Raw genomic sequence first — 23,352 nt, forward strand, 5'->3', positions numbered from 1 at the left:
ACACATGCTTGTATTATCTACAGCAGTGTTGTTCACCAATACATAGACCACTTGCACCTGGAGACAAAACTTGTTATCCGGGGGTGGCCAACCTGGTAGATTTTATTATATTATGTTACCCCTAGGTGAAAGGAATTAGGTAAGAGCCAGTTTGCATTGAGCAACTTGCTACTGCAGGATAAATGTGGATTCAGGGGGCAGAAGTTTATTTTGCCTACTGCACTACCAAAATGTGACTTGTAACCACTGAGAACTTGTGGATCAAAATGTAAAAGTGATTCTATTACCCTTTCCAGATGCATAATTACTAGGGCTGTGCAAAATTCCAACAGGTGTTTCATTTTCAAGCTGTTTTGATACATTTTGAACTTGAAACAGCAAAATCAAAATGAAACAAAAGGCTTCAAAACAGCTTCAAAACAAAGCGAGGGCACTCAAAACATTTCAAAAGTTTTGAAACATTTTGAGTTTTGAAGCTTGGCTAGCTTGCAGCTAAACAGAAACCAAGGAGAGTCAGGGAGAAGAGTGGGTAAGGACTGCTCTGATATTGACATCTAGCTCCAGCTTCAATTCCCCAGATCTCTGAACACATCCCCCAGCTCCTCCCTGGGACACGTGCCCCCCAGAAAACCTGGGAGAATGATCAGAGAGCTGGGGGTAGTGAACAGAGAGCTGGGGAATCTAACAGGGATATGGGGAACGTGTTCAGGTCCCTAAACATTCCCCCCAGTTCCTGGTTCAATTTCCCAGCTCCCTGATCTTTCTCTCAGCTCTCTGGTCACTTCTCCCAGCTCTTCCTGGGGGGTGTGGGCCCCTGGATAATGTGGGATGACAGCAGGTGCCGCAGCCAACTGGGGATGGTGTTGGCTCTAAGCTATTTCCCCAGCTGGCAGCAGCAGCTGGCTGAAACCCATGCACAGATCTGGGGGCATGATCAGAGAGCTGGAGATCAAACTGGGAGCTCCAGGTGACTGCTGGAGCTGGCCCAGCTCCCAGGCAGCATGCAGCGCTCTGCCATGCTGCACCTGCCACTCTGTGACTGGTCATGGGGGACTCTCCCCTGCCCCCCCGTCGGCAAGACTGGCCATGGGGGGACCCTCTTCCCAGTCACTGACTGATCGCTGCAGGGGACACAAGCCCCCCCTGCCCCCAACTAGGGTGGCACTAGTCACCCATGCCTATAATTTTAACATTTCTTGCCTGATATGAATGAAAATTGCAGGGATAGTAGCCCCTTCTGAGGGCATGAAGCCTGCCAAGTTTCAAAGAGATAGGTGCAGCAGTTTTTGTGAAACCACACCTCAAACTGTTCAAAGCAAAACTACTACTAGTATCATTGACTGACAGTGGCAGCCTGCTGTCATCCTGTGGGCAGATCGGGGGCCCGTGATCCCTGAGGGGAGTCTGATAGAGCCCCTCAGGCCTTCCAGGGGGAACGGTCCCCCAGATCTGTGCATGGGATGACAGCAGGCTGTTGCTGCTGGCTGGGGCCAGCACCAACACCGGAGTCTGCTTGGCACAGTCTTCACCGAGCACAGCCGGAAGAGTTGCAGGAGAAGCCCCTATGGCCCCATCCCCCACCTAGTCCCACCACTTAAAAAAAAAAGAGGAGTGCTGATCAAGGCTCTGAGCACTCGTGGCAGAGACCCCCGCACACTGAGGGGCAGTGGCAGGCAGCAGAGATCGCCCCACAACCTGGCACCCGGGTGGCAGCCACTCCATGGTGCAGGTGCAGTGTGGCTTGGCAGGGCACTACACACCCTCTGGGAGCTGAGACTGCTGGGGCTGAGCACTGCCAGGCTCTGGGTGACTGCTGGAGTTGCCCCACTTCCTGGATGCCATGTGGCGTCCTGCCGAGCCGTGCTCCACCTGCGCCATGGGGCAGCTGCCACGCAGGTGCCAGGCGAGGGTGGCAATCCCTGCTTCCCTGTGCTACACAGGGAGCTCTTCCATGAGTGCCCAGAGCCCTAATCACCACTGCCAGAGCCAGTGAGTGCAGGACGCCACATGGACTATATGTTCAGACCCTAACCTGGACCCCTCCTCCTCAGGTGGTCTAATCTCCACCCTCATTCTGGGCTGCAAAACTCCCTAAGCCTTTTTCCCTCTTGGCAGTGGTCCCCTCCAGGACCTTTGTCCTCACAGGCCCTGGCCTCATCTCTAGGCCAGTTGGGACCCCAGGCCTCTAGCCTCTAGTCTCTGGCCATCCCTTGCAGCAGGCACTCTGGCCCTTTGATGGGTCTGGTCTTGTCCCCAGCATGGATCAGCTGAGGTTTTTATGGCTAGGTTCTTGAGTCGCTTGCCCTCACTCTGCCATACAGGTTCGTCTTGTTGGGCCCCTCCAAACACTGTGCCACATAGTTCCTCCAGGCCCTCTTGGGTTTGCTCTTCCACTCCCACTGGGCTAACTCAATCAAGCGCTGCCACAGCACCCTATAGACGGGAGCAGCAAGAATGGGGGTGAGTGACATGAACAATTTGAAATGGCAACTGAGTTAAATGCATGGAATGAAGATACTAAGCTAAAATTCCTGGGCCTGTTCTTCACAGGGAAGGCCAGGGAGGTCTACTATGGGCTCAGCAGTAAGGCCAAGCAGGTTTACAAGCACCTGACACGGGCCCTCAGGAATGTTTGGAACCAAGTGCAGGCTCTGACTGTGACTGTGCAGCTTTCTTTAATTGTAAGTGAGACAGGATGGGAACTCGGGGTCGCCGTGCTCCCCCTTAGTTACCCTCTTTACCATGCCAAACTGCTTATCTGCACCTCACAATCTCATCTGCCACATCTTTGATCTTATGTGACTTACAGGGAGGCTACCTTTAGTCTTCCTGGTCACAGTTCTCCTGTCCTATACTGGGCCCGTATTTCGGAATGGGGTTCAAGTGCACCCCAGCCTTATGGGCTCTGCATGGCTCCAACCACCCCTGTACCATGCCCAAGCCTCGCAGATGTACCGGACATTCTTCAGTCTTATTAGATGCCTTTTTGCACTGTCCCCTCTCTTGGGGCTGCTCACACGGCCCCCTCTCTCAGGGCTTCTCGCACTGCCCTCTTTCTTGGGGCTTCTTGCACTGCCCTCTCTCTTGGGACTTCTCGCACTGCCCACCCTCTGGGGATGCGGCTCCCACACTGATGTGGTTCCCCTATGAGGCCTTCTCCATCCCCTTATAGCCTCACCCGGTCTTCCTTACAACAACAACACAAGCCCCTGGGCTATAACACAAAACTAAACAGCTCGGCTAACCTCCTTTGAGTCACCCTCTAAGGGTACTCCAGCCTTCATTAATATAACTGACTACTTGCATTCAGGCCTTTCCCCTTTGCTTAGTCAGGCAGCACTCCTTCTCTTTGGCTGCCAGCCGAGAACCCCTCTCTTGGCCTCCAACCTGTACTTTATAGAAGTCAGCCCTGCCCCTTCCGGTCATCTGACTCAACAGGTGTGGGCCCCTAGCTCTGCCTGGTTGCCCTGGCAACCGGCACCTTGTGGCCATTCTTGCTCTTCAAGTAGCAGGTGCCGGAGGACTGGAAGAGGGCCAATGTGGTCCCTATCTTCAAAAAGGGAAAAAAAGAGGACCCGGGAAATTACAGGCCAGTTAGTCTGACCTCAATCCCGGGTAAGCTCTTTGAAAAAATTATCCTGGCACACATCCAGGAGGGCCTTGCGGGGGAATGCATGCTCAGGGGCAACCAACATGGGTTCATCAGTGGCAGGTCTTGTCAGACCAACCTGGTGGCCTTTTACGATCAGGTCACCAAATCATTAGACGCAGGGGTTGCTGTGGATGTAGTCTTTTTGGACTTCCGGAAGGCTTTCGACACTGTCTCTCACCCTGTCCTCATCAAAAAGCTGGGAGACTGTGGTGTCGATGCCCACACGGTCAAATGGGTCGCCAACTGGTTGGAGGGCCGCACCCAGAGGGTGGTAGTGGATGGGTTCTTCTCGACCTGGAAGGACGTGGGCAGTGGGGTTCCGCAGGGCTCGGTCCCCGGGCCCGCACTGTTCAACATCTTCATCAGTGACTTGGATGAGGGGGTAGAAAGCACCCGTTCAAGTTTGCTGATGACACTAAGATGTGGGGGGATGTGGGCGCACTAGAAGGGTGCAATAGGCTACAAGCTGACCTTGACAGGTTGCAACGGTGGGCGGATGAGAATAGGATGGGGTTTAACACTGATAAGTGCAAGGTGTTGCACATGGGGAGGAAGAACCGGCACCACACTTACAGGTTGGGGAACTCCCCTCTTGCCAGCACGGAGACGGAAAAGGATCTTGGAGTCGTCATTGACTCCACGATGAACATGGGCCGGCAGTGTGGGGAGGCAGTCAAGAAGGCCAATCGTACCCTGTCATGCATCCACAGATGCATCTCGAGCAGGTCCAGGGAGGTGATCCTCCCCCTCTATGCGGCACTGGTCAGGCCGCAGCTGGAGTACTGCGTCCAGTTCTGGGCGCCACACTTCAAGAGGGACGTGGACAATATGGAAAGAGTACAGAGGAGGGCCACTCGTATGATCAGGGGTCAGCAGGGCAGGCCTTATGAGGAGAGGCTACGGGACCTGAACCTGTTTAGCCTCCACAAGAGAAGGTTAAGGGGGGACCTTGTGGCCTGCTACAAACTGGTCAGGGGGGATCAGCAGGTATTGGGGGAGTCCCTGTTCCCCCGTGCGCTGCCAGGAGTGACCAGGAATAACGGTCACAAACTGGCGGAGGGTAAGTTTAGATTAGATATTAGGAGGCGCTACTTCACAGTCAGGGCGGCTAGGGCCTGGAACCAGCTTCCAGGGGAAGTGGTGCAGGCTCCTAGCCTGGGGATTTTTAAAAGGAAGTTAGATGAGCACCTTGCCGGGGTCATCTGACTCCGGTGCTCTTTCCTGCTAAGGCAGGGGGTCGGACTGGATGATCTACCTAGGTCCCTTCCGACTCTAGCTACTATGAAACTATGAAACTATAAAACCATAGTGCCCTACTACAGTAAGACTTCAGCAGAATTGATGCAAGAGTTTGGCATTGTCCTAAGATGATTAGCTATAAAGGTCTTCCCACAAGTCAGCCCTGAGATACATGATCTGCTAGCTGTGACAGGGGCAAGCTTTTATGCCCATGCGAACACCAGTCTGCCTCCTGTCTACAGGCCAGCCGCCCACCTCCTTTTCCTGCCATGCCTTGATGTAATAGTACTAAGGTGTTAATTAAGTGGGAGGCTTCCCATTTTGAACCCCAATTTTTAGGGGAGTATCCGCAGCTCCATTCCATCCCTACACTGCGGCCCAAGCCTCACAGATGGCATCCCAAGCAGTTTAACTCAGCCATTCCTTTCTCCCATTAGCTGTGGTCCCCCCTCTGGGAACTTCAGCTCTCACTCAGGTCAGTTGTGACCCCAAGCTTCTTTGCTCTGTGGGCAGCCCTCATGGTGGGCCCCTGGCCCTTTTGACCCCTGTCTGGGTCCTGGCCCAGCTCACAGGATTCAGAGGTCCCCCATTCCAGGCTCAGGTGCTTCGCAAAGCATGCCTGGCCCCACAGGGTCACTCACCCCAGCAGGCTCAGGTATTTTAAGAAGCTTACCTGGCCTTCCCTACATTATATAACCCACCTGAACGCGGGGGCAGAGGTTAAGGTGCCCCGACCCGACTTACACTGGGGAGGTGATCACTCCTCGCATTTACAAGGGGGCTGCTGTGCAACCAGCAGCCCCACCAGGCCTTCCTGCCTCGGCAGAGTGCAGTTTTAGGTCGTGCTCAGGACCAATGAGGTCTCTAAGCCATCCCCATAGCCTCACCCTTACCTCCAAGGTGTTCCTGGTAGAGCTTAGCAAAGGGATGTTTCTCCTCTGCTGGCTGATCATGAACTGCCCTCTGCTCAGGGAGTTGGGCCTTAAAATAGCTGCCCTCATGAGGCACCTGCCTCTCCCTGGCCCAGTCCTAAAAGTACTTCCCTGACCTGAATTGGCCTATGGGTGCCACCACCTCTTGTCTTTCTCACCTTTCATGACTTATTGTTAATGTTTAATTCCTGTAACAGGAAGCGGTTTAACTTTAAGACGTAATCCTCCAGCGGAAAGGATCTATCATTCACAGTAGTCACAGTCCAAATTAGAGCCTGCCCCTGTAAGGGCCAGCTAGGCTTGCCGGTTTGTTTGCCCTGTACGTTCAAAGCAGGGCACCACCAGCTAGGAGCTCCATCACACTTCCACTCCCTCCACGTCTGACCAAGTTCAACATAAAGAGAAGTAACAAAAAGACAGGAGCCTGATGCTCCTCTTACCCACATCTGGGAGCGCTGCAGTCAGGAGCCATCGCTATCTCTCTCTTCTGGTCACTGGAGCTGCTTTCTATTTCTCTGCTCATGCTTCCAGAGGCCAATCCGCTGCTGACACTCAGATGCCTCTCTAGTAAGTGCCCCCCACAGGCTTCTGCAGGTTCCATTTGGCCAGGTTTTCTCCCCAGCCTGGCAGCCAACAGTCTCTCTGTTCCCCATGGTGCTGCAGGGAGCAGATGAGGCCAAGGGATGGGCACAGAGCCTTGCTCCTCTCCATCCCTCTGCTGCAGCTAGTTACTGAGATGGAAGTAGTGAGAAAACTGGAGGCTCTAGATATCCAAGGTGCCAAGGCATGTGCATGCCAGGGAGAAGTCAGGAAAACACACACCAATCGTAAAATCACCAGCCTAGTAAACAGTGATGGAGACTGAGGTGAACTGAACCAGCTCAAGAGCAGAATGGAAATCCAGTCCCAGAGCAGACATGCAAGGGAAGATCTTCCTGGATCACTGCAGCTGGGATGTTGTCAGGAAAATGCTGATGGGTTCTGGCACTATGGCAACCACAATCACTTCTGGAGGGAATACCCAGAGAGAAGGTGGGCCATGGAGAGGGGCCCATCCACTGCTAGCAGGCCCACAGAATGAGGTGGTGATTGTTGGAGTCACAGTGTTGGGATACTACCTGGAGGAAAAGCTAAGAGAAGTTCCTTGCCAGGTCCTCCTAAATTCAGGTGCCCAGGTCCATTATACATAGCTGGATATGGGAGCAATCTACAAGAGAGGCAGAAAGAAGCCTTCAACCCTGTAGGCTAACGGTCAACGCAGCCAATGGAGAAGCACTTCCAATTCTGAGAAAGTGGAGTACAGCCATCAACTTTCAGGCCTACAACTGCGATGTCAAATTGCTGTAGCAAAGGCTGCCAAGAAAGATGCCTTGTTAGGCATCAACTTCCTAAAAAATTATCAGGTCACTTTAAATGTTGCAGATTGTTCATGTTCTTTTCTCAGGAAGATGGCACAGGACCCATGGCACGGCTGAGGGAGGTAGGGAGGAAGGGAAGGGAGGGCAGGGCAGGGTACTTACCCTGGGTGGCCACAGCAGCAGCAGGCAGGAGGTAGGGAAGCCCAGTGGGGGCAGGTGGTGGTGCTGACCTGAAGCTGTTGCTGGGTGGGAGTGAAAAGCTCCTCTCCCCCTCACCACTGCTGGGCCCTTCCTGCTGCAGTCGCTCAGGAGCCCACAGGGTGCCACAGGGCAGCGTGGGCTCCAAAACATGCATGCAAGTAACACATTAAAAAAATTAACATCGTAATTGGTATTTGCGCTGATCACACACATTAACACAGATTAATTGACAGCCCTACTATATATACAGGCAGTCCTCGACTTAAGACATTTTGAGTTACAATGAATGGCATTTATAAATTGACACCATGTTTCAACTTTCGGACATCAGTTTGATCCAACGCCATGCCATGCCACGCCATGCCACACCAGCAAACAAATTTGCTGTATCGCCCATCTCCCTGGAAAACATGTCCAAACATCCTTGGGCACTTTCTTTAAGAAAGCAGACAAGACTCCAGAAAAACCTACAGCCAAGACTCCAGCCAAGAGCCCTTCAAAAAGTCCAACCAAGAGCCCTTTAGAAAGTCCAGCAAAGTCACATCAAAGAAGTCCTTCCAAATCAATATGATTGCTATTTACAATATAAATGCATTAATGCAGTTATATTGCTCATCTGTAATTGATTGAGTACAAAAGTCTGGGTTATTTTTGGTCAAAATAGGATATTGGATCTTGGTTCAGGAACCAATCCCTCATTTATAACACTGTTTCTCCATGGGAAAATCAGTTCCAAGTTATGACATTTCAACTTAAGACTTTCCCTGCTGGTGCTCCCAGACAGGCCAATCTGCTATCTTCTCTGCCAGCTGACACTCAGCTGCCCTTCTAGTAAGTGCCCCCCACAGGCTTCTGCGGGTTCCATTCAGCCAGGTTTTCTGAGTTACGACACTTCAACATAAGATGCAGTTTTCAGGAACCAATTCTGTCATTAGTCCAAGGACTGCCAGTATAGGTATCAGTTGAACACAATATTTTATTGATATTTTTACAATTTTAAAGCAATTTGGAATCTAACCAGTGGCTCAATCATTATAATAAAATACATTCTAAATACCTATATATTTTCACATTTGATTTTGTTTTTTTAATCATGGAAAATCAGAGCTCTCCCTGTCCCGGTATCTTAGCAGGACATGGGTCCAGCTGCAGCTTTGTGTCCCTGCATAGTTGCTTTGTGGCCCTGAGCAGTCCTGATATGCTGGTGCTCTGTCCCTGCCCATGGTGTTGCCCCTCCTAAACCACCATGCCCCTTCTAAACCACAGCCCCCCCCCAGCCCTGTGCCCTTCACTCCCAACCTGCAGTTCCTCTCCTCTGCCCCCCAGCTGTGCCGGTGCCCCTCACTCCCAACCCCCAGCACCCCGGCCCTGCCAGTGACCCTCACTCCCAATCCACAGCCCCCCATACCATCAACCCTACTGGTGCCCCTCACTCCCAAGCATAGCCTCCTAGCCCTGCCAGCGCCCCTCACTCACAACTCACAGCCCCCTACCCCCCAGATGCCCCTCACTCCTGACCCACAGCCTGCCCATTCCTGTGGATGCCCCTCACTCCTGATCCGCAGCCCCACATCCCTCCTGGTGCCCTTCACTTCTGACCCACAGCACACTGGCCCTGCCAGTGCCCCTCACCCACAACCCACAGCCCCCCACCTACCCCAGGTGCCCCTCGCTCCTGATCTGCAGCCCCCACATCCATGCTGGTGCCCCTCACTCCCAACCTGCAGCGCCCTGGCCCAGGTTTTGAGGGCTATGGGACCAGGGCCAGGGCCCGCAGCCTTCTTCCTCCTCCAGCAGTACCTGAGTTCCAGCTGCTGCACACAGGAGGTGATATCAGCTGCAGCCACAACAGAGCATGAGCCCAGCCTCCACCCCCACCCTTACCTCCATCCGTGGGCTGCATGGCCAGAGCAGAGCCAAATGGAACCTGTGGGGGGCTGCAGGATGTGGGCTGCCCACTGGCTCCCTGCCCTGCTGCCCTCCACCCAGGGGCCACCATGACTTAGTGGTTGGGACCTGGCATGGGAGGGTGTAGAGTCTCAGTGCTGCTGCCACTGCCGAGAGCCACATACCAGCCATACTGCCATGGCAAGGCACCCTCTGCCTACCTGGCAACAGTGCGGGGGGCACCACAGAGTTGTACCCTCCCCCCTGCTGGTGCTGGGCAGGCAAGGGACCCCTTGCCATGGTGATGTGGCTGGCATAGGTCTCCCGGCAGTGGCAGCACCGAGCCTTCCCACCCCACTCTGCCCTCCTATGCTGGGACCTGCCCGCTGGGCTGTGGCCTGTGGGAGAAGGACAGCAGTCTGAGGAGCCCAGAGCCCGCAGAAAGAAGCCCACATCCTCCCCCACCCTGTGCACAAACCTGGGGGAGCTGCATGCTCCCCCATGCCTCCTGGCCATGAGTGCACACAGTGGTGGGAAGCCAGCCCCTTCACTGCCCATGGCTCCATCCTGCTCCCCAAATGGGCCCTGCAGTTGTGCATTCCCATCCCAGTCCCAGGCCCCAGGCACTGCCCTGTCTGGGCAGTGCCCCTAGCCCTAGTCTCAGGGTTGGTGGCTACCAACCCTGCCCCATTCCCTCCATCATCATGGGGGGCCTCAATCTGCCCCCCCCATTCCCCCTCTCCCCTGCACAGGCTTACTTGCAGGCAGCTAGGGGAGCTGCATATGGTGCCCTCCATGTTCCACTCCCCCTAGGTCTAACCAGCCCTTGCGGGCTGGAACTCTGCCAGCCTGCAAGGGGAAACCTGTGGTTTCCCATGTTTTTCTCCTTTAAAGGAGAAAATCCACATTCTTTTGTGGCAAGCAGAAAACCCAGATCCCTGATGTTCCCCAACAAACTGTTGAGATAGTGTCATGAAGAAGAGTAGGGCTTATCTGAATCTAAATTCACTGATGAATTGGGATTTCTAGTGGAAATTGCAATGGGTAAGAGCCACAAGATGAAATTCGTTTGTATGTTGCTAACACATGGACAAAACCACAGATCGCATATCAGAACATTTGAGACAGGTGTGACTGTCCTGCAGAAGGACCTAAACAAGAAAGGTTGCTTTCTGTAAGCATACTGAAGTCAGACAACAGACAAAACCTTTGAGAGTCTAATAATCTTCAGTGGAACTCAGGAAAATTGGAACATGAGTTCAAGTGAAGTCATCGTGGCCTGAAGCCTGAGCAAAGGAGGGCAGTACAAGAAGTCCTGCTGGAATATGCACTCAGCCTTGGAGACCATGACCTAGGGCATACAGGCTTAACAAAGCACCAGATTAATACTGGCGATGCCAAACCTGTCAAACAGAATGGAATGAATGGAAGAGCACCCATCCATTTCCAGCAGGGGATAGACCCAAATCCAGAAAAGGTGGAGGTGGTTAAGGCCTGGCCAGTACCTTGAAATGCAACAGAACTGCGCAGCTTCTTGGGTTTAGCTTCCTAATATAGAAGATTTATGGCAGATTTTCCTACTATTGCAAACCCCTTATATAAACTCTCCAATAAGGCAAAGTTCATCTGGACCAGGAAATGTCAAGATGTTTTTATAAAGCTAAAGTGGCAGTTAATGTCATCCCCTATTTTAACATATCCTGCTCCTCAGTTACCCTTCTTGTTGAACACTGATGCAAGTAACATTGGCATTGGAACTGTATTGTCAGAAGTTAAAGGAAGCCAGAAAAAGGAGGCACAAGATTGAGGCTGGAGTATGGGGAAGAGAGGGCAGTGTGCATGTGGATCCTGGTTAGCCCTATACAGAGGAGTGCACAGTGGAGCTAGAGCTCTTACTGGCTTGGTCAGCTAGGACTGTGGACTAAAGGAGTTGGATTCAGACTTGGGGGGCAGCTGCAGGATGCTGTTTGAGTGATCTAGGGACTAAAGCGGAGGTGGGAAATTATTTTGGCTGGAGGGCCACAATGAGTTTTGGTGCACTGTCAAAGGCTGCACAAACAAAATCTTTCAGAAGATACACCCCTCTAACAAATTATAGATAAAAACAAATCATATACTAAAAATCAAATGTCTACTATAACATATTTGAATTTTATTTCAAAATATAGTTTTTGTCCTGATATATATTTTTTTAGTAGTGTATATCAAGGAGGTTGCATAATAGCTCAAAATAAAGTCTTACTCTTGTATATTGTATGTAGGGTGGTGGGGAGGTGTGTGGGGTGCATGGGGGGTTTGTGTGTGTGTGTGTGTGTGTGTGTGTGTGAGGGGAGTGTTGAGTGTGTTGGGGAGTGGGTGTGTGCAGATCGGGGGGGGGGGGGGGCTGTCTGCACACTAGGTCCTGGGTGGGAGGACAGGGGGTGCCTGCAGCAGAGCTTGCCAAGGCAGTGCAGGAATCTAGTTAGGGGATCCCCAGAGGCTTTGTGCCTCTGAAGTATGAAAAGAATCTAGGCACTGCTTGTAGTTCAGGGTCTCCTGGCACACTCTTGGGAGGGCAGACCCTCTGGCTAACACTGATGCCTCTATAGATTTACCTGTGAGCCTTCTGACTTGCAGTACACATATCATCATGAGCAGGGATCTGGGCTTTGCATTTTCCTGAGAAAAAACATGGATTTTCCCCTTTAAATGAGAAAAACACAGATTTTTCCCTTTGAAACAGGAAACCATGGGTTTCCCTTTTGCAAACAGCTCTCTGCAGGATGACAGAGTTCCAGCACACAATGAACTGCTTGCAAAAAGTGTGCAAAACCCTAAGCCTTGTCTGGAGGTGGAGGGAAATGGGGCAGGTCTCTGCAGCCCTCCAGCCAGTTGGCGACCCATTTGACTGTGTGGGTGTCGACGCCACAGTCCCCCAGTTTCTTAATGAGAACGGGGTGAGAGACAGTGTCGAAGGCCTTCCGAAAGTCCAGAAAGATTATGTTTACTGCTACCCCTGCATCTAAGGATTTGGTGACCTGGTCGTAGAAGGCCACCAGGTTGGTCTGACAGGACCTGCCGCTTATGAACCCGTGTTGGTTGCCCCTAAGCATAATCTCCCCCGCTGGCTCCTCGTGGACATGTGCCAGGATAATTCTCTCAAGAAGCTTACCCAGGATTGAGGAAACTTCATTGCCATGATTGCCAATGAAACACCCTCATCCAATATAGACCAGTTTTCAACATTTTATTTCAGGTGCTCAAGGTACAGTATTCCTGTACCACAGCTGGTAAAGACAGTGTGCTTGGGGAAAGTTAATCATGCCACCATTTCCCAAGCCTTGATTTCTTGTATGGTGGAATTCAGCATCCCACTTGAGCGAATATTAGCATTTGTAACAGACAGTGCGAGCTACATGGCAAAGGTTGGGAACGATGTGCTTTGCAATCTGTGGTCAAGCTATGCACATATAGTTGCTCAAGCAGGAAATACTTGGCAAGATCCCTTCAAGTAAGTGGATCGCTTTGTTGCTTTGATGAAGTCCCTTTTAGTGAAAGTTCCAGCTCATTGTGGACAGTTCTTGGAATACCTGAAGGAATGGAGAGTTGATTTGCCAACAATTCCATCTGAATCAGTTGCAACCAAGTGGAATACATGGTTCAGTTGTGTAAAATATCATGCATAGTACTCTCAGCTCAGCCATCAGTTCGTTGAGTATGAATGAATGGAACTAGCCAGCTTGTTAGTGGTAGAAGACCTGCACACTAACCTGAAGTACATTGCAGAAAACAGTGGATGACTGGTGGCAGTACTGGATATTTTACAGTCCCTAAAACACCAGATACCCAAAATGCAGAACACCTTCCTGGATTTAATTTTATGGTTGGAGCATCGTGCATAAGCAATTGCAAATGCAAAAGGGTCTACAGCTGCTCAAAGCACTGCTGATAAATGGAGATGGTACAACATAAAAAGTAAACAGCCAGCAACTGATTTTCTCTGTGCTGTTCATGCACTGGATCCTAAACAAATTGGTGCTGTTTATACAGATTATGAAACGAGAATTTAAGCTATCCCATGTATGCAACCTGGAATGACTAGTGTATTTAGGGATTGTCAAACAGGTTTGCAGATGCTGAGGATCCCATTCAGTTCTGGATGGCTGTTGAAGATTGCATTCCTAACCTGGCAAAACATGGAGTGGTTCTCCTCCAACTGACCGCAAATTCAGCTGACGTGGAAGAAAGTTTCAGTAAACTTGGAGTTCTTTTCAGTGCTCAGTGCCAGTGTCTGAAAGATCAAAATGTGGCTGGAATGCTGCAACTCTATTTTAACAACCCAGACTAACTCAGAAAGCTCAGAAAGTGATTTAAGTTTTCTGTGCATTAAAAAAAAAACAATTTAGCTAGCATTTGGATCACAGCCCTGAGTTAGCCTGAGGACTTCCTGTTTATTTACATGGGAGAATACCTTACAGGTATTAATACCTGTACTTGAAAGACCTAGCCAGCAGGTTTCTTCTGCAGAGTCTTTAATCCTGCTCCAAGCAGTTTGTGGATTGGGACTAGGAATTTGGGGGTGCAGTAACTGGCAGAGGTAAGCAGCCATCCCCCACAGACACTAGGTGGGAGCGAGGACTGTTGCACCCCAGGAGCTCACCAAGGACCCCTTCAGGAACATTTTACATCACAGCAATGACTGGCACACTCCAGCAGCTCACCAACAAGCTGGGATTCCCACCCCCAAGAAGCAGCCTACATTACAGCACATCTCAGCAGCACACCTCAGCAGCTCACTGAGGAGCTGCCCCCTGGTGCATTTTACAGGGTTCCTTTTAGCCCCCTTATCTGGCCAGTTAGGGTGAAGCAGATATAGGGTGGTGAGCCCCAGGACTCCCTCCTTTGGTTGGACCTCCCAAGTCCAGACTGCTTGGGCTTGATAGAAGCTCTCCAAGGGGTGGGACGTGGTGGAGCACTCTAGGTGCCTGCCGCTTTAGGGCTAGGGAAAGAAGTTACAGATAGACCAATTTAAGTAATCAAAACTTCTTTAAACCTGTAACAGAACAGAAACGCAGTGCATGTAAACCAGTTTCAAAATGGCTGAAACTGGTTTAAGATAAATGTGGTTGAAAGTAGTATGAGGCATAACTGATTTGGGTCAAACTGGTTTATGAAACTTCTGTCCCAGACTCCCTCCTGGTTCAAGTTAAATCACAGTCCCCCAGCATCCCAGCATGCTTTCCAGCCCAGGGCTGTGCTGTGCTGTCTAGAGAGCAGGGCTGGCCCTGCCCCTCTGCTCCCTAGCTGAAGCAATGAGGTCTGGCTGACAAGGGGATGGGGAGGGGGACCAAGCCTGGCTGGGGATGCATCCCAGTCTACAGGGGGGAACAACGTGCTTTGCAATCTGTGGTCAAGCTGTGTACATATTTGTTGCTATGCACATATAGTTGCTATAGCAGGAAATACTTGGCAAGGTCCCTTCAAGTAAGTGGGGTCTGGGACTAGGGAAGGAGGTTAAACACCTGTTCCTCCACTCAAACTTACTGATGGCTGCAACTGTGGCCTACAAGTCCTAGAGGGCCCTGGAAGCAAGAAGAGGAAGTGATGAGCAACCTGCAGAATCCTGCTATTATAATTCTGGCCCGCAAATCCCAGGGACCTCAGGGGCAGCAGGCAGTAGGCAGTCTACAGGGGAGTAGCTGGCAATCAGGCCAGTCTCGTGACCCTCTACAGTAGGGGTTCCCAACTTTTGTTCTGAGGACTGGCAAACTGAGGACCGGAAGTGATCGTGAAGTGGCAAGCTGCAGACTGGAAATGACAATGCAGGCAAGCTGTGGACCAGCAGTGACTGGCATACTGGGCAGGTAGTCAACCCTTTTTTATGGGTGCTGGGTCACAAAGGGTTGGCTGCCAGTCTGCAGTATTCTGGTCACTTCCAGACTGCAGTTTGCCAGTCCATGGTTTCCCAGTCCATGGCTACTTCTGGTATGACAGCCAGCCCTCCTGTGGACTGGCAGCCAACCCTTTGCAGCCCAGCACTGGGCCATGGGCTAGCAGTCTATATGACTCAGCCGGAAGGCAGACCAGAGAGCCTTCTGCTGGCCAGGTAACATCTGGTGGAAAGTGGATGGGACTGTGGGGGAAGGTGGAGGTCCCACTAGGCTCAGGGAGCAGGAGCTGGGGCAGGGGGTCCTGGAATGAGTGAGTGGCCCTGGGAGGTCTGAAGAGAGTGGAGAGCCCAGGTGGGGCTGAACTACAGAACTTAAGCCTTAGAGTTCAAAAGGACTTTAACGCACACTTTGGGTTTCTTTCCCCTTTGTCCTATAATAAATCTGGCTTTTGTTGATACGTTGCTTGAAAGGGAGAAGTTTGTTCATTCAGGAAACCCCAATTTAAATCTAGTGGTCCCAGGTTTCTGGGTTTGGGCTGAAGCCAATGCTAAATTTATTTGGGACCCCCCAAAAGTTGAACTCAGTCCTTACTGATGATGACAATAGGTGCAGGGAACAGAACAGTAGGGGCCAGCACTGTTGAGAGCCCCAAAGCAGCAGGGGGACAGCTGCAGCTGGACCCATGTCCTGGTGCAGGGCAGAGTTGCTGCCAGGAGGCAGTGAGTGAGGGGTGGGTAGGGGATGTGGGTTGGAGGTGAGGGGCTTTAGCATAGCCAGAGGCAGAGCCAGTGATGTACTGAGGGTCTCCAGCTCCTGGGGGCCAGTGCTTACATTAGTGCCCCCTCCCTCCATCGCAGAGCAAGGGGTGAGGGTCCCGCATCAGCTGATTGCAGACCCCGCGGGGAGGGGAGGGGTGGGTGGAACTGGAAACTGGAAGTGCTTCTCTGCACCACTGCTGCTGCTTCTGGTTTTGTGGCTGGCCTTTGCTTCCACCACAGCCCTATGCCCAGGGCCCATGGCCACCTACTGCCCCCACTGTCAGTAAGCCACTAGGCAGAGCACTGGCATGTCAGGGCTGCTCATCACCACAAAGGAGCACGGGGCACAGCCACAGCTGGACCTTCATCCTGATGCAGTTGGCGAGCTGCTGCCAGAAGAGGGTGAACAGGGGCAAGGGGGGGTAGGTAAGGACTGTGGGTTGGGCGTGAGAGGCACTGGTCTATCAGGAGTGCTCAGCAAAACAAAGCAGCAGGGGTGGGGGGTGTGGGGGGTGCAGAGACAGCTGCAGCTGGACCTGCATTTTGGTGAGTGAAAGTAGCAGAGGAAGCTCTGATTTTCCATGATAAAAAACCAAAATCAAATGCCAAAATATATAGGCATTTAGAATTTACTTTATTATAATGATTGAGTCACTGGTAGGCTTCCGAATTACTTGAAGATTGTAAATATATTAACAAAACATTGTGTTCAACCGATTCCTACATGTATAGTGGCATTTTATTTTAATTGCAGAAAAATGCAGATTTTGAGTTTTTGTAATTGGAAAATTTTGGATTGTTTTTTTAATCGGAGAAAACCAGGATCCCTGCAGTCATGAGCCATGTAGACAGTGCAAGCATGCAAACAGACAGGCTTTGCAGTGTTTCAACTGCTGTACTTTACAGCCAGAGAACGAGAGATTACAGACCATTTAGAAACCAGGTGACATCATGAAGGTGATGCTGTTCACCTCAGCTCACCCATCCTTTGACAGCCCTTGGGTTCTCCCTGTGTTCAGGGAGGTAGAGCTCCCCACTCCCCACAGTCCTGCTGCAGCTCCTTTCATCCTCAGCTGATAGAAATAGCTAAAGGAAAGGAATGGATCTGTTCATGCCCTTTTATATTCTTCTGGTCATTCTATCAGGCAGTTCCCAAATCAAGCTCTTCTGGGGTCATGCAGCCCTCCTAAGTGACATCACTGCAAAGTTGATCTTTCACTATGCTAGCACCCTTTGGAATTTCAGCCCAACACTGAGGTAATAAGGAAACAGAAGGAAAAGCGATGCATACTGAAAATGGATTTGGCAGCTTGGCACAGGTTTATATGGAAAGTCTGTAAATTGTGTACAGAAATTCCTCAAGTTGCCAGCAACTTTTCCTATGGAACACCTGTGAGCTGCGAGACAGAAGCAATGGAACAATACTTACTTTCTGCGTACGTCTACACATGCAATTAACATGATTGAATATACTCTGGCTCAATTTGAGCCAAAGTGTAAATTAATTTTGATGTCACTGTTTACCATGAGTGGTGTGCCTCCGGCAGCTGGGGGGGGAGGCATGGCTGTGCCAGTGGGAATGCGACGGCGGGAGTGTGGCGGCAGTGAGCGGGGAGCTCCTGCAGATGCCGCCAGCCCACAGGTGCTGCTGGCTGCAGTGGCAGCGGCCAGGGGCGATCATGGACCACCAGCAGATGCTGCCAGTGCCCGCCCACCGGCACCACCAGCAGTGTTGGTGGCGTCTTTTTGCAGGGGGTGCACCACCATGCGCACCCCTGCTGTTTACACATGTGTTTAAGCACAGTAATTTACTTTGCCACTGGATACCACTTGCATCTGATGGGACTATCCAGCAATGCAGTAAATTAGTCTACTGTATCCTATTTGCCATGCACATGTAGATGGTGAAGCTTTACTGTGCAGCAAATTAGTGTGCTCCGCACTAAAGTGTCTCATGTGGACACATATTCTATGTGCGAATTGGGTTAATCCCCAAGCTGGCCTGCTACCAGGACCCTCAAGGTATGAGTTTTCCTGCCCCTCCACACCACTCCTTCATTTGGGACTCTATGGAGCAAGATTTAATTGAGCCTACTCTGAATCAAAACTTTTGTTTAGTAACTGGTCATATTCTAGTGACATCTACATATGGGGATTCAGTCTGCAGCTCTTTGTATATGAGCTACTCTCATGTGGTCTGTTTGTTTAGGGACTTGGCTTTATAAAACACCTGTGCACACAGGGTATAAAAATTCACTCTAAAGCAAGCTGTCTTACCGAATAGGAGTACAGTGTGGAGGCAATACACTTTACAGCAATGGTAAGTCTTTTTTCTTGTATAATATGAGATATTTATTTCTGTTTTAAAAGTATGATATAATTGGATTATCCTATTAGATGCTTTCCAATGTCTATAGAATGGGTATCTTCCTAAGTATGATCACTAGGGATGTTTGCCATGACACTGGGATTACTATTGTCTCATTGCCTGAGAATTTTTATTTAACACTGAAGGATTACATTTCCTTTGTCCATATACAGATTGTTGCAAATACTGTATTAGTGTTCCATGGCTGGTTTCCAAAGCTTGCTTTCTTTTTTTTTATGCTTTATGCCCTGGAGACTGAATTCCCATCAATAGTACTGAGCCCCAGTAAAAGTCTGGCCTTCTCTTCCTGCACAGCTGGAGAATTTTTAGAAGGCATGAACTAGAACTACTTAATTTTTTTCAAATGTAAAAATAGTGTTTTCTTGACACTTTGCAAGAGATTTTTAAATCTTTTTAGTTTTTTAGCATAACTTTTTGGGAAGTATTTTCTTTATTCCGGTACTTAATTAATGAAAGTCTTGATAATGTTTTCTGTTAATTTTTCCCCTTCCAAATAAGTCTAAAATAGGACTATTCCTACAAATCTGAAAGTAATTTGAAACCTTTAATGAATTTCTTATTCTTAAATCACATCTATTCATTCGTCAGCCTTAACATACCCTGCTATTACAGTATTTAGCTTTGCCAAGCCACATAGGGAAATGATCCTCAACCAAGGTGCCACAGCATCCTGGGGTGCCTTGAGATCTTTTCAAAGGTGCTGCAGGATGCCACACAATGTTAGCACTGTTAGGTATGCAAACACAATTCATAAGATAGACCCAAGATTTCAAATAGAAATCCATAGCTATGATCTTTCTGAGTTCCTTGCAACAGAAAATCTGCTCTATTTTCTGTAGGTAAAAAAATATGGTGAAACCTAGAGCTAGCATTTTCCAAGGGGTGTCTCAAGTCTCAAAAGGTTGAGAATCACTGATATGGAGGAACCGTATTTTAAAAAATTTCACCACATCCTTACTCTTGTGCAGCAATTATTCTGAAACCAGATAAATTAACTTATTATGGTTCAGTAGTTTTTTAATGTCAATGGTTCCTTTATCAAATGCCATACTCTTTTAAATTTATTTGCATATGATTTAACTTACTTTAAAATTAAAAGGCAAAGTGCCCTCATTTCTTCTAGAGTAGATGGGTTACCTTGTTAAAAATAACTTCCCAAATTCTCTGTGGATCCATGAGGGTGGGAATTTCCAGTGAACAATGCCATGGATGTGGCATTGTGGGACTGGAAAAAAGGAGCACATGATCAGTGTGATGAAACTTCTTTTTCTAATTATGATCAATTATTTGGGAAACCAATCCAATAAGGGGTACACACCATTACAGTGTTAGAATCTAAGCCTGAACTCTGTTTTCATTTACAGCCATGAAACCCTACAAGTTACAGACGGCAGAGGGCAGAATTAAGCAGTCTCTTGGCAAGTGAAGGTTTTGTGAGTTAGGTGAAGGAAGATTGGGTTATAACAAATGGCCTGATTCAGTTTCAGTATACCAGTAGCATAACAATGAAGGGAGGGAGAGAGGGGCCATGAAAAGAATGGCAGTTATGCGGCCAGTATTGCCACCACCGGGCCAGCAGCAGCTCAGCCACTGATGCTGCCCTGTGTGCAGCTGAGTCCCAGAGTGCTCAAGCGCCCAGTTATGTCTCTGCCTTGTAACTACATACTTAAATATCATGAGTCTGTGCATGGCAGAGGACGTCACAGCTGGGAATCCATTTGGGCTAATACCAAGTGTCACTTCTAATGGGACTTTATATTTCTTTTTTTTTATTATTTCTTATTAGGGAAAATGGAAAATCATACACTAATATGTATAATACTCTTTGGAACAGTTCCCTTTTTTCAGTGCTTTCAAAGATATTTTCTGGCCATTTTAATTTAAATGTCATCTAAATTTTGCTATGGGCCTGGTCTTCTCTTACAGAAGAGCTTCCTGGATTTCCTCTTTGCCACTGGCATCTTGGTAACACTATGTGATACATACTGCTTTTTTCAAGCAAATGACCTAGCAATATCGACTAAAGGTAAGAATTTGTAAAAGCTCTGAATTAGCATCTATCAGCTGATTTCTACCGGGCTTAGTCAAGATGGCTGTGAAAGAGAGAGCCACAGGGGTATATCAGAGAGGCCAGGTCACAATGCAGGTAAAAAGGGAAGCAACAGATGTGAAGCAAGAAAACACAAGCATTGGCACAGTGGACAAGGGTCAAGTATGTAGCACATACATGCTCGCTGTCTATGTAGTGATGGTGTCCATGCTAGCTGGACTCTGTCTTCTGTGTTTTATCTTCACGGCATCATATTTAGAATCACTAAATGTTGATAGAGTTCATAGGTGCCTGTACATGAGCATGGAGGCTGCTGGAGTCTGCTGGAGTGTGGTAATTACTGTGCTCCAACAGCCCCCGCCTCTCATGTATCAGCGTCCCCACGTTTCAAAATGGTGGGGTGGGGGGGACTTGAATGCACTGAGCTCATCGAATGAACTTTAGTTCGAGTACCCCTGCTGCCATTCTGAAGTGTGGGGATGCTGGCGCTTTAATTAGGGGAGCTCTTAAAGCAGTTCTAATTAAAGCCCCCCCCGAGTGCATGTAAAAGTGCCCAATAAAATCAGTTCTCTTCCATGGAAGAAGTGCAGCACTGTGGCTACAAATGTTTTGGAGGAGCTAGAATGATAGTGCTGTCATTTTGCACACAGCTCCCATTGGATTAGATGGCAGATTTAAAGGCATTCCAGAGAACTGGAATCTAGCAATATTCTGGCTCACATTCATAGGAGATTTGTCATACAAGCATATGAAGTGAAGAGAAAACAAGCTTGTGTTCTCAAAAACAATAGTCAAATGAAAAAAATTATACTACTGGCCACATGAGTGGAATTACCATAGCTTTACTACTGTCTACACAAAAACTAATCATAAGACTCACAGAAGAATAAGCCTGGGAGGGACCTTAGAAAGTCATCTTGTCCGATCCCTGCTCAAATCAGGAACTTCCCTGTCTGAAGTATCCCAGACACACTTCTGTATGACAGACACTTAAACATTTTCACTAACTAAAGTTCCACAACCAGGCCAGGCAATCTGTTCTGGTGCTTAACCAGTTCCATTGAATAGTTAAATAAAGCTTCCCCTTGTTACAGTTTAAGCCCCTTCCCTTTTGTCCTGTCCTCTGTGGAAATAGAGAACAGCTGATCGGCATCCTTCTTATAAACCACTTTTTGTATTTAATTTTTTCGCTAAATCCCATCTCAGTCTTCTCTTCCTCATACTCAATAATCCCAGTCCTTGCCACCTATGTCATGTTGTCTGCACCTCTAATGGTTTTCATTGCTGCCCTCCAGACTCTAAAGACTCTTCTAAATTGGTAGACATAAAAACTGAGGTTTATAGGTAGATCTTTGTTTTTATCCTGTGTGTTTAGGTTGTGTTCAAGATGGAAAGATACACACGTTTGGTACCAGCTGGAAAACAGAGGATTGCCACAGCTGTAACTGCAGCTGGCATGGATTAAGTTGTTGCTCCATGTAAGTTCAACAAATCTAGTAGGTAAAATGGGTGGTGTGAAAACCACAGTAACACTCTTCCAATCTCCTTTAAACAGGCAAACTCCTAAGGCAGGGGTGGACAATTATTTGGATCCCGCCTTGGTCCCCCCGTCACAGCTGTTTACACTGTGTAATGGTGGCGGGAGGGGATTCCAATTTATCCTAGCCAGGGTGCTCAGGTGGGGTCTCCAATGAGATGGGCCTGGGACCCCCATGGGCAGGGCATGTATGGCTGGGTGGCTGGCATGGGGCAGCAGGTGGGAGTGTCTGGGAGTGGGTCAGGTGGTCGGGGCCAGGGCCAGGATTGCACAGCAGTGATAGCATGGGGCTAGGACCTGGGTCAGAGCTGCAATCCGCTCCCTGATGTCTCTGTGATGGGTACCAGTTCCACGGGGAACCACAGGGCATGGAAATGGGGCCTGCCACAGGGGGGAGTGGGGAGCAGATAACAGCTCTGCCCTGGGCCCTGTGCATGTTGGATGGGTCCAAGGGTTGGCAATGGTGGCAGCAGTGGCAGGGTATGCACCTATTCCCAGGAGGCAGCTGGGGATGCTGGGAAGCTGAGCCCACGGCCCTGCTGCCCAGCCCTGCAGACTACAACTCCTGGTATGCCCGAGAGCTGTGTGTGGGTATAGGGCTGATTATGCCCAGGAGCACCTCCATTCCCAGGGAGGGCGGGATGGGCTGCACATGCCATGGCCTGGGATACCCCCCATGTCTGGGTTGGGCAGGGCCCCGAGACCTGCCACAGACCAGATGGAATTGCTTGGTGGGCTGGATCTGACCCATGGGCCATATTTTGCCCACCCCGTCCTAAAATTACTGCTCCACCAAGAGGTCCGTTCCTTGTCTTTGGGTCAATTATATTTTCAGTCCTGCTAATATAACCTGATATATGCCTTTTCTTTTCTAATGACAGTTTTATTGAACCAGGGGATTATGACAGAGAGACATGTGTGAGCATTTTAAACAAAAACACCTGCCGCTACACCGTGGTGGAGAAGGCCAACCCCTCAAAAACCTGTGTGGTCTATTCTTGGGTGGGCTAACAGGCTACCTACACACATTTTTCTCTGCCTAGTGAGTCTCCTTCCCCTTCTAGAGATGATCAGCCATTGAAGAATCCCTTCTTCAATCAGAGATTTATGGAGGAATTTTGAGCTTTGTCACTAGCATTTTATGACTAGCATAGTCTGTCCTGAGAGAATGCACTGCACTGCTTCTGTGTGGTTTCTGCTGTTACCTTTCTTGTTTACAAAAAGTCAAGCAAAATACACTTGTGGCATATGAGGCTGAAGTTTGTTCCTTATTTCCAGTTCCTTATTCTGGGTTTCTGGTTCCTTTTTCAAAGATAATCTTTACACAGTTTCAGGTTTAGTAATGAATTAGATATGTTAAAGAGTTAGAATTTAATCAAAAACTATATTTACTAATACAAATGTAAAATAATCATGCATAAAATATCAAGTACATAACCTTAAATAAAGAGCTGAGATTAGGCTGGGATTATGGGGCAA

The 23,352-nt window shown here is 49.2% G+C and overlaps 1 protein-coding gene and 1 pseudogene across 1 annotated transcript; both read left to right on the top strand.

The window, feature by feature from the left end:
* The first annotated feature begins 12,388 nt into the window (after positions 1-12,388).
* Positions 12,389-13,596, top strand: LOC149859566 (uncharacterized; annotated as a pseudogene).
* A 2,609-nt stretch (positions 13,597-16,205) lies between these two features.
* On the top strand, positions 16,206-22,884 carry LOC149859567 (beta-microseminoprotein-like). The gene is made up of 4 exons (XM_090058029.1): positions 16,206-16,319; positions 20,213-20,312; positions 21,712-21,777; positions 22,769-22,884. The coding sequence occupies exons 1-4, from the start codon at positions 16,206-16,208 to the stop codon at positions 22,882-22,884; spliced, it is 396 nt and encodes a 131-aa protein (XP_089914155.1).
* The last annotated feature ends 468 nt before the right edge of the window (positions 22,885-23,352 follow it).

The sequence above is a fragment of the Crocodylus siamensis genome, chromosome 7 (assembly GCF_052110815.1).
Source record: "Crocodylus siamensis isolate JL-2025a chromosome 7, ASM5211081v1, whole genome shotgun sequence".
NCBI classification, from domain to species: Eukaryota; Metazoa; Chordata; order Crocodylia; family Crocodylidae; genus Crocodylus; species Crocodylus siamensis.

What these genes read in the sequence shown, in the direction of transcription:
- LOC149859567 (XM_090058029.1), top strand. Translation starts at nt 16,206, where the DNA reads ATGTCAGGGCTGCTCATCACCACAAAGGAGCACGGGGCACAGCCACAG. An exon ending in GTGAACAGGGGCAAGGGGGG is followed by an intron (nt 16,320 to 20,212) that starts GTAGGTAAGGAC and finishes CTTCTCTTACAG; the next exon opens with AAGAGCTTCCTGGATTTCCT. An exon ending in CCTAGCAATATCGACTAAAG is followed by an intron (nt 20,313 to 21,711) that starts GTAAGAATTTGT and finishes CTGTGTGTTTAG; the next exon opens with GTTGTGTTCAAGATGGAAAG.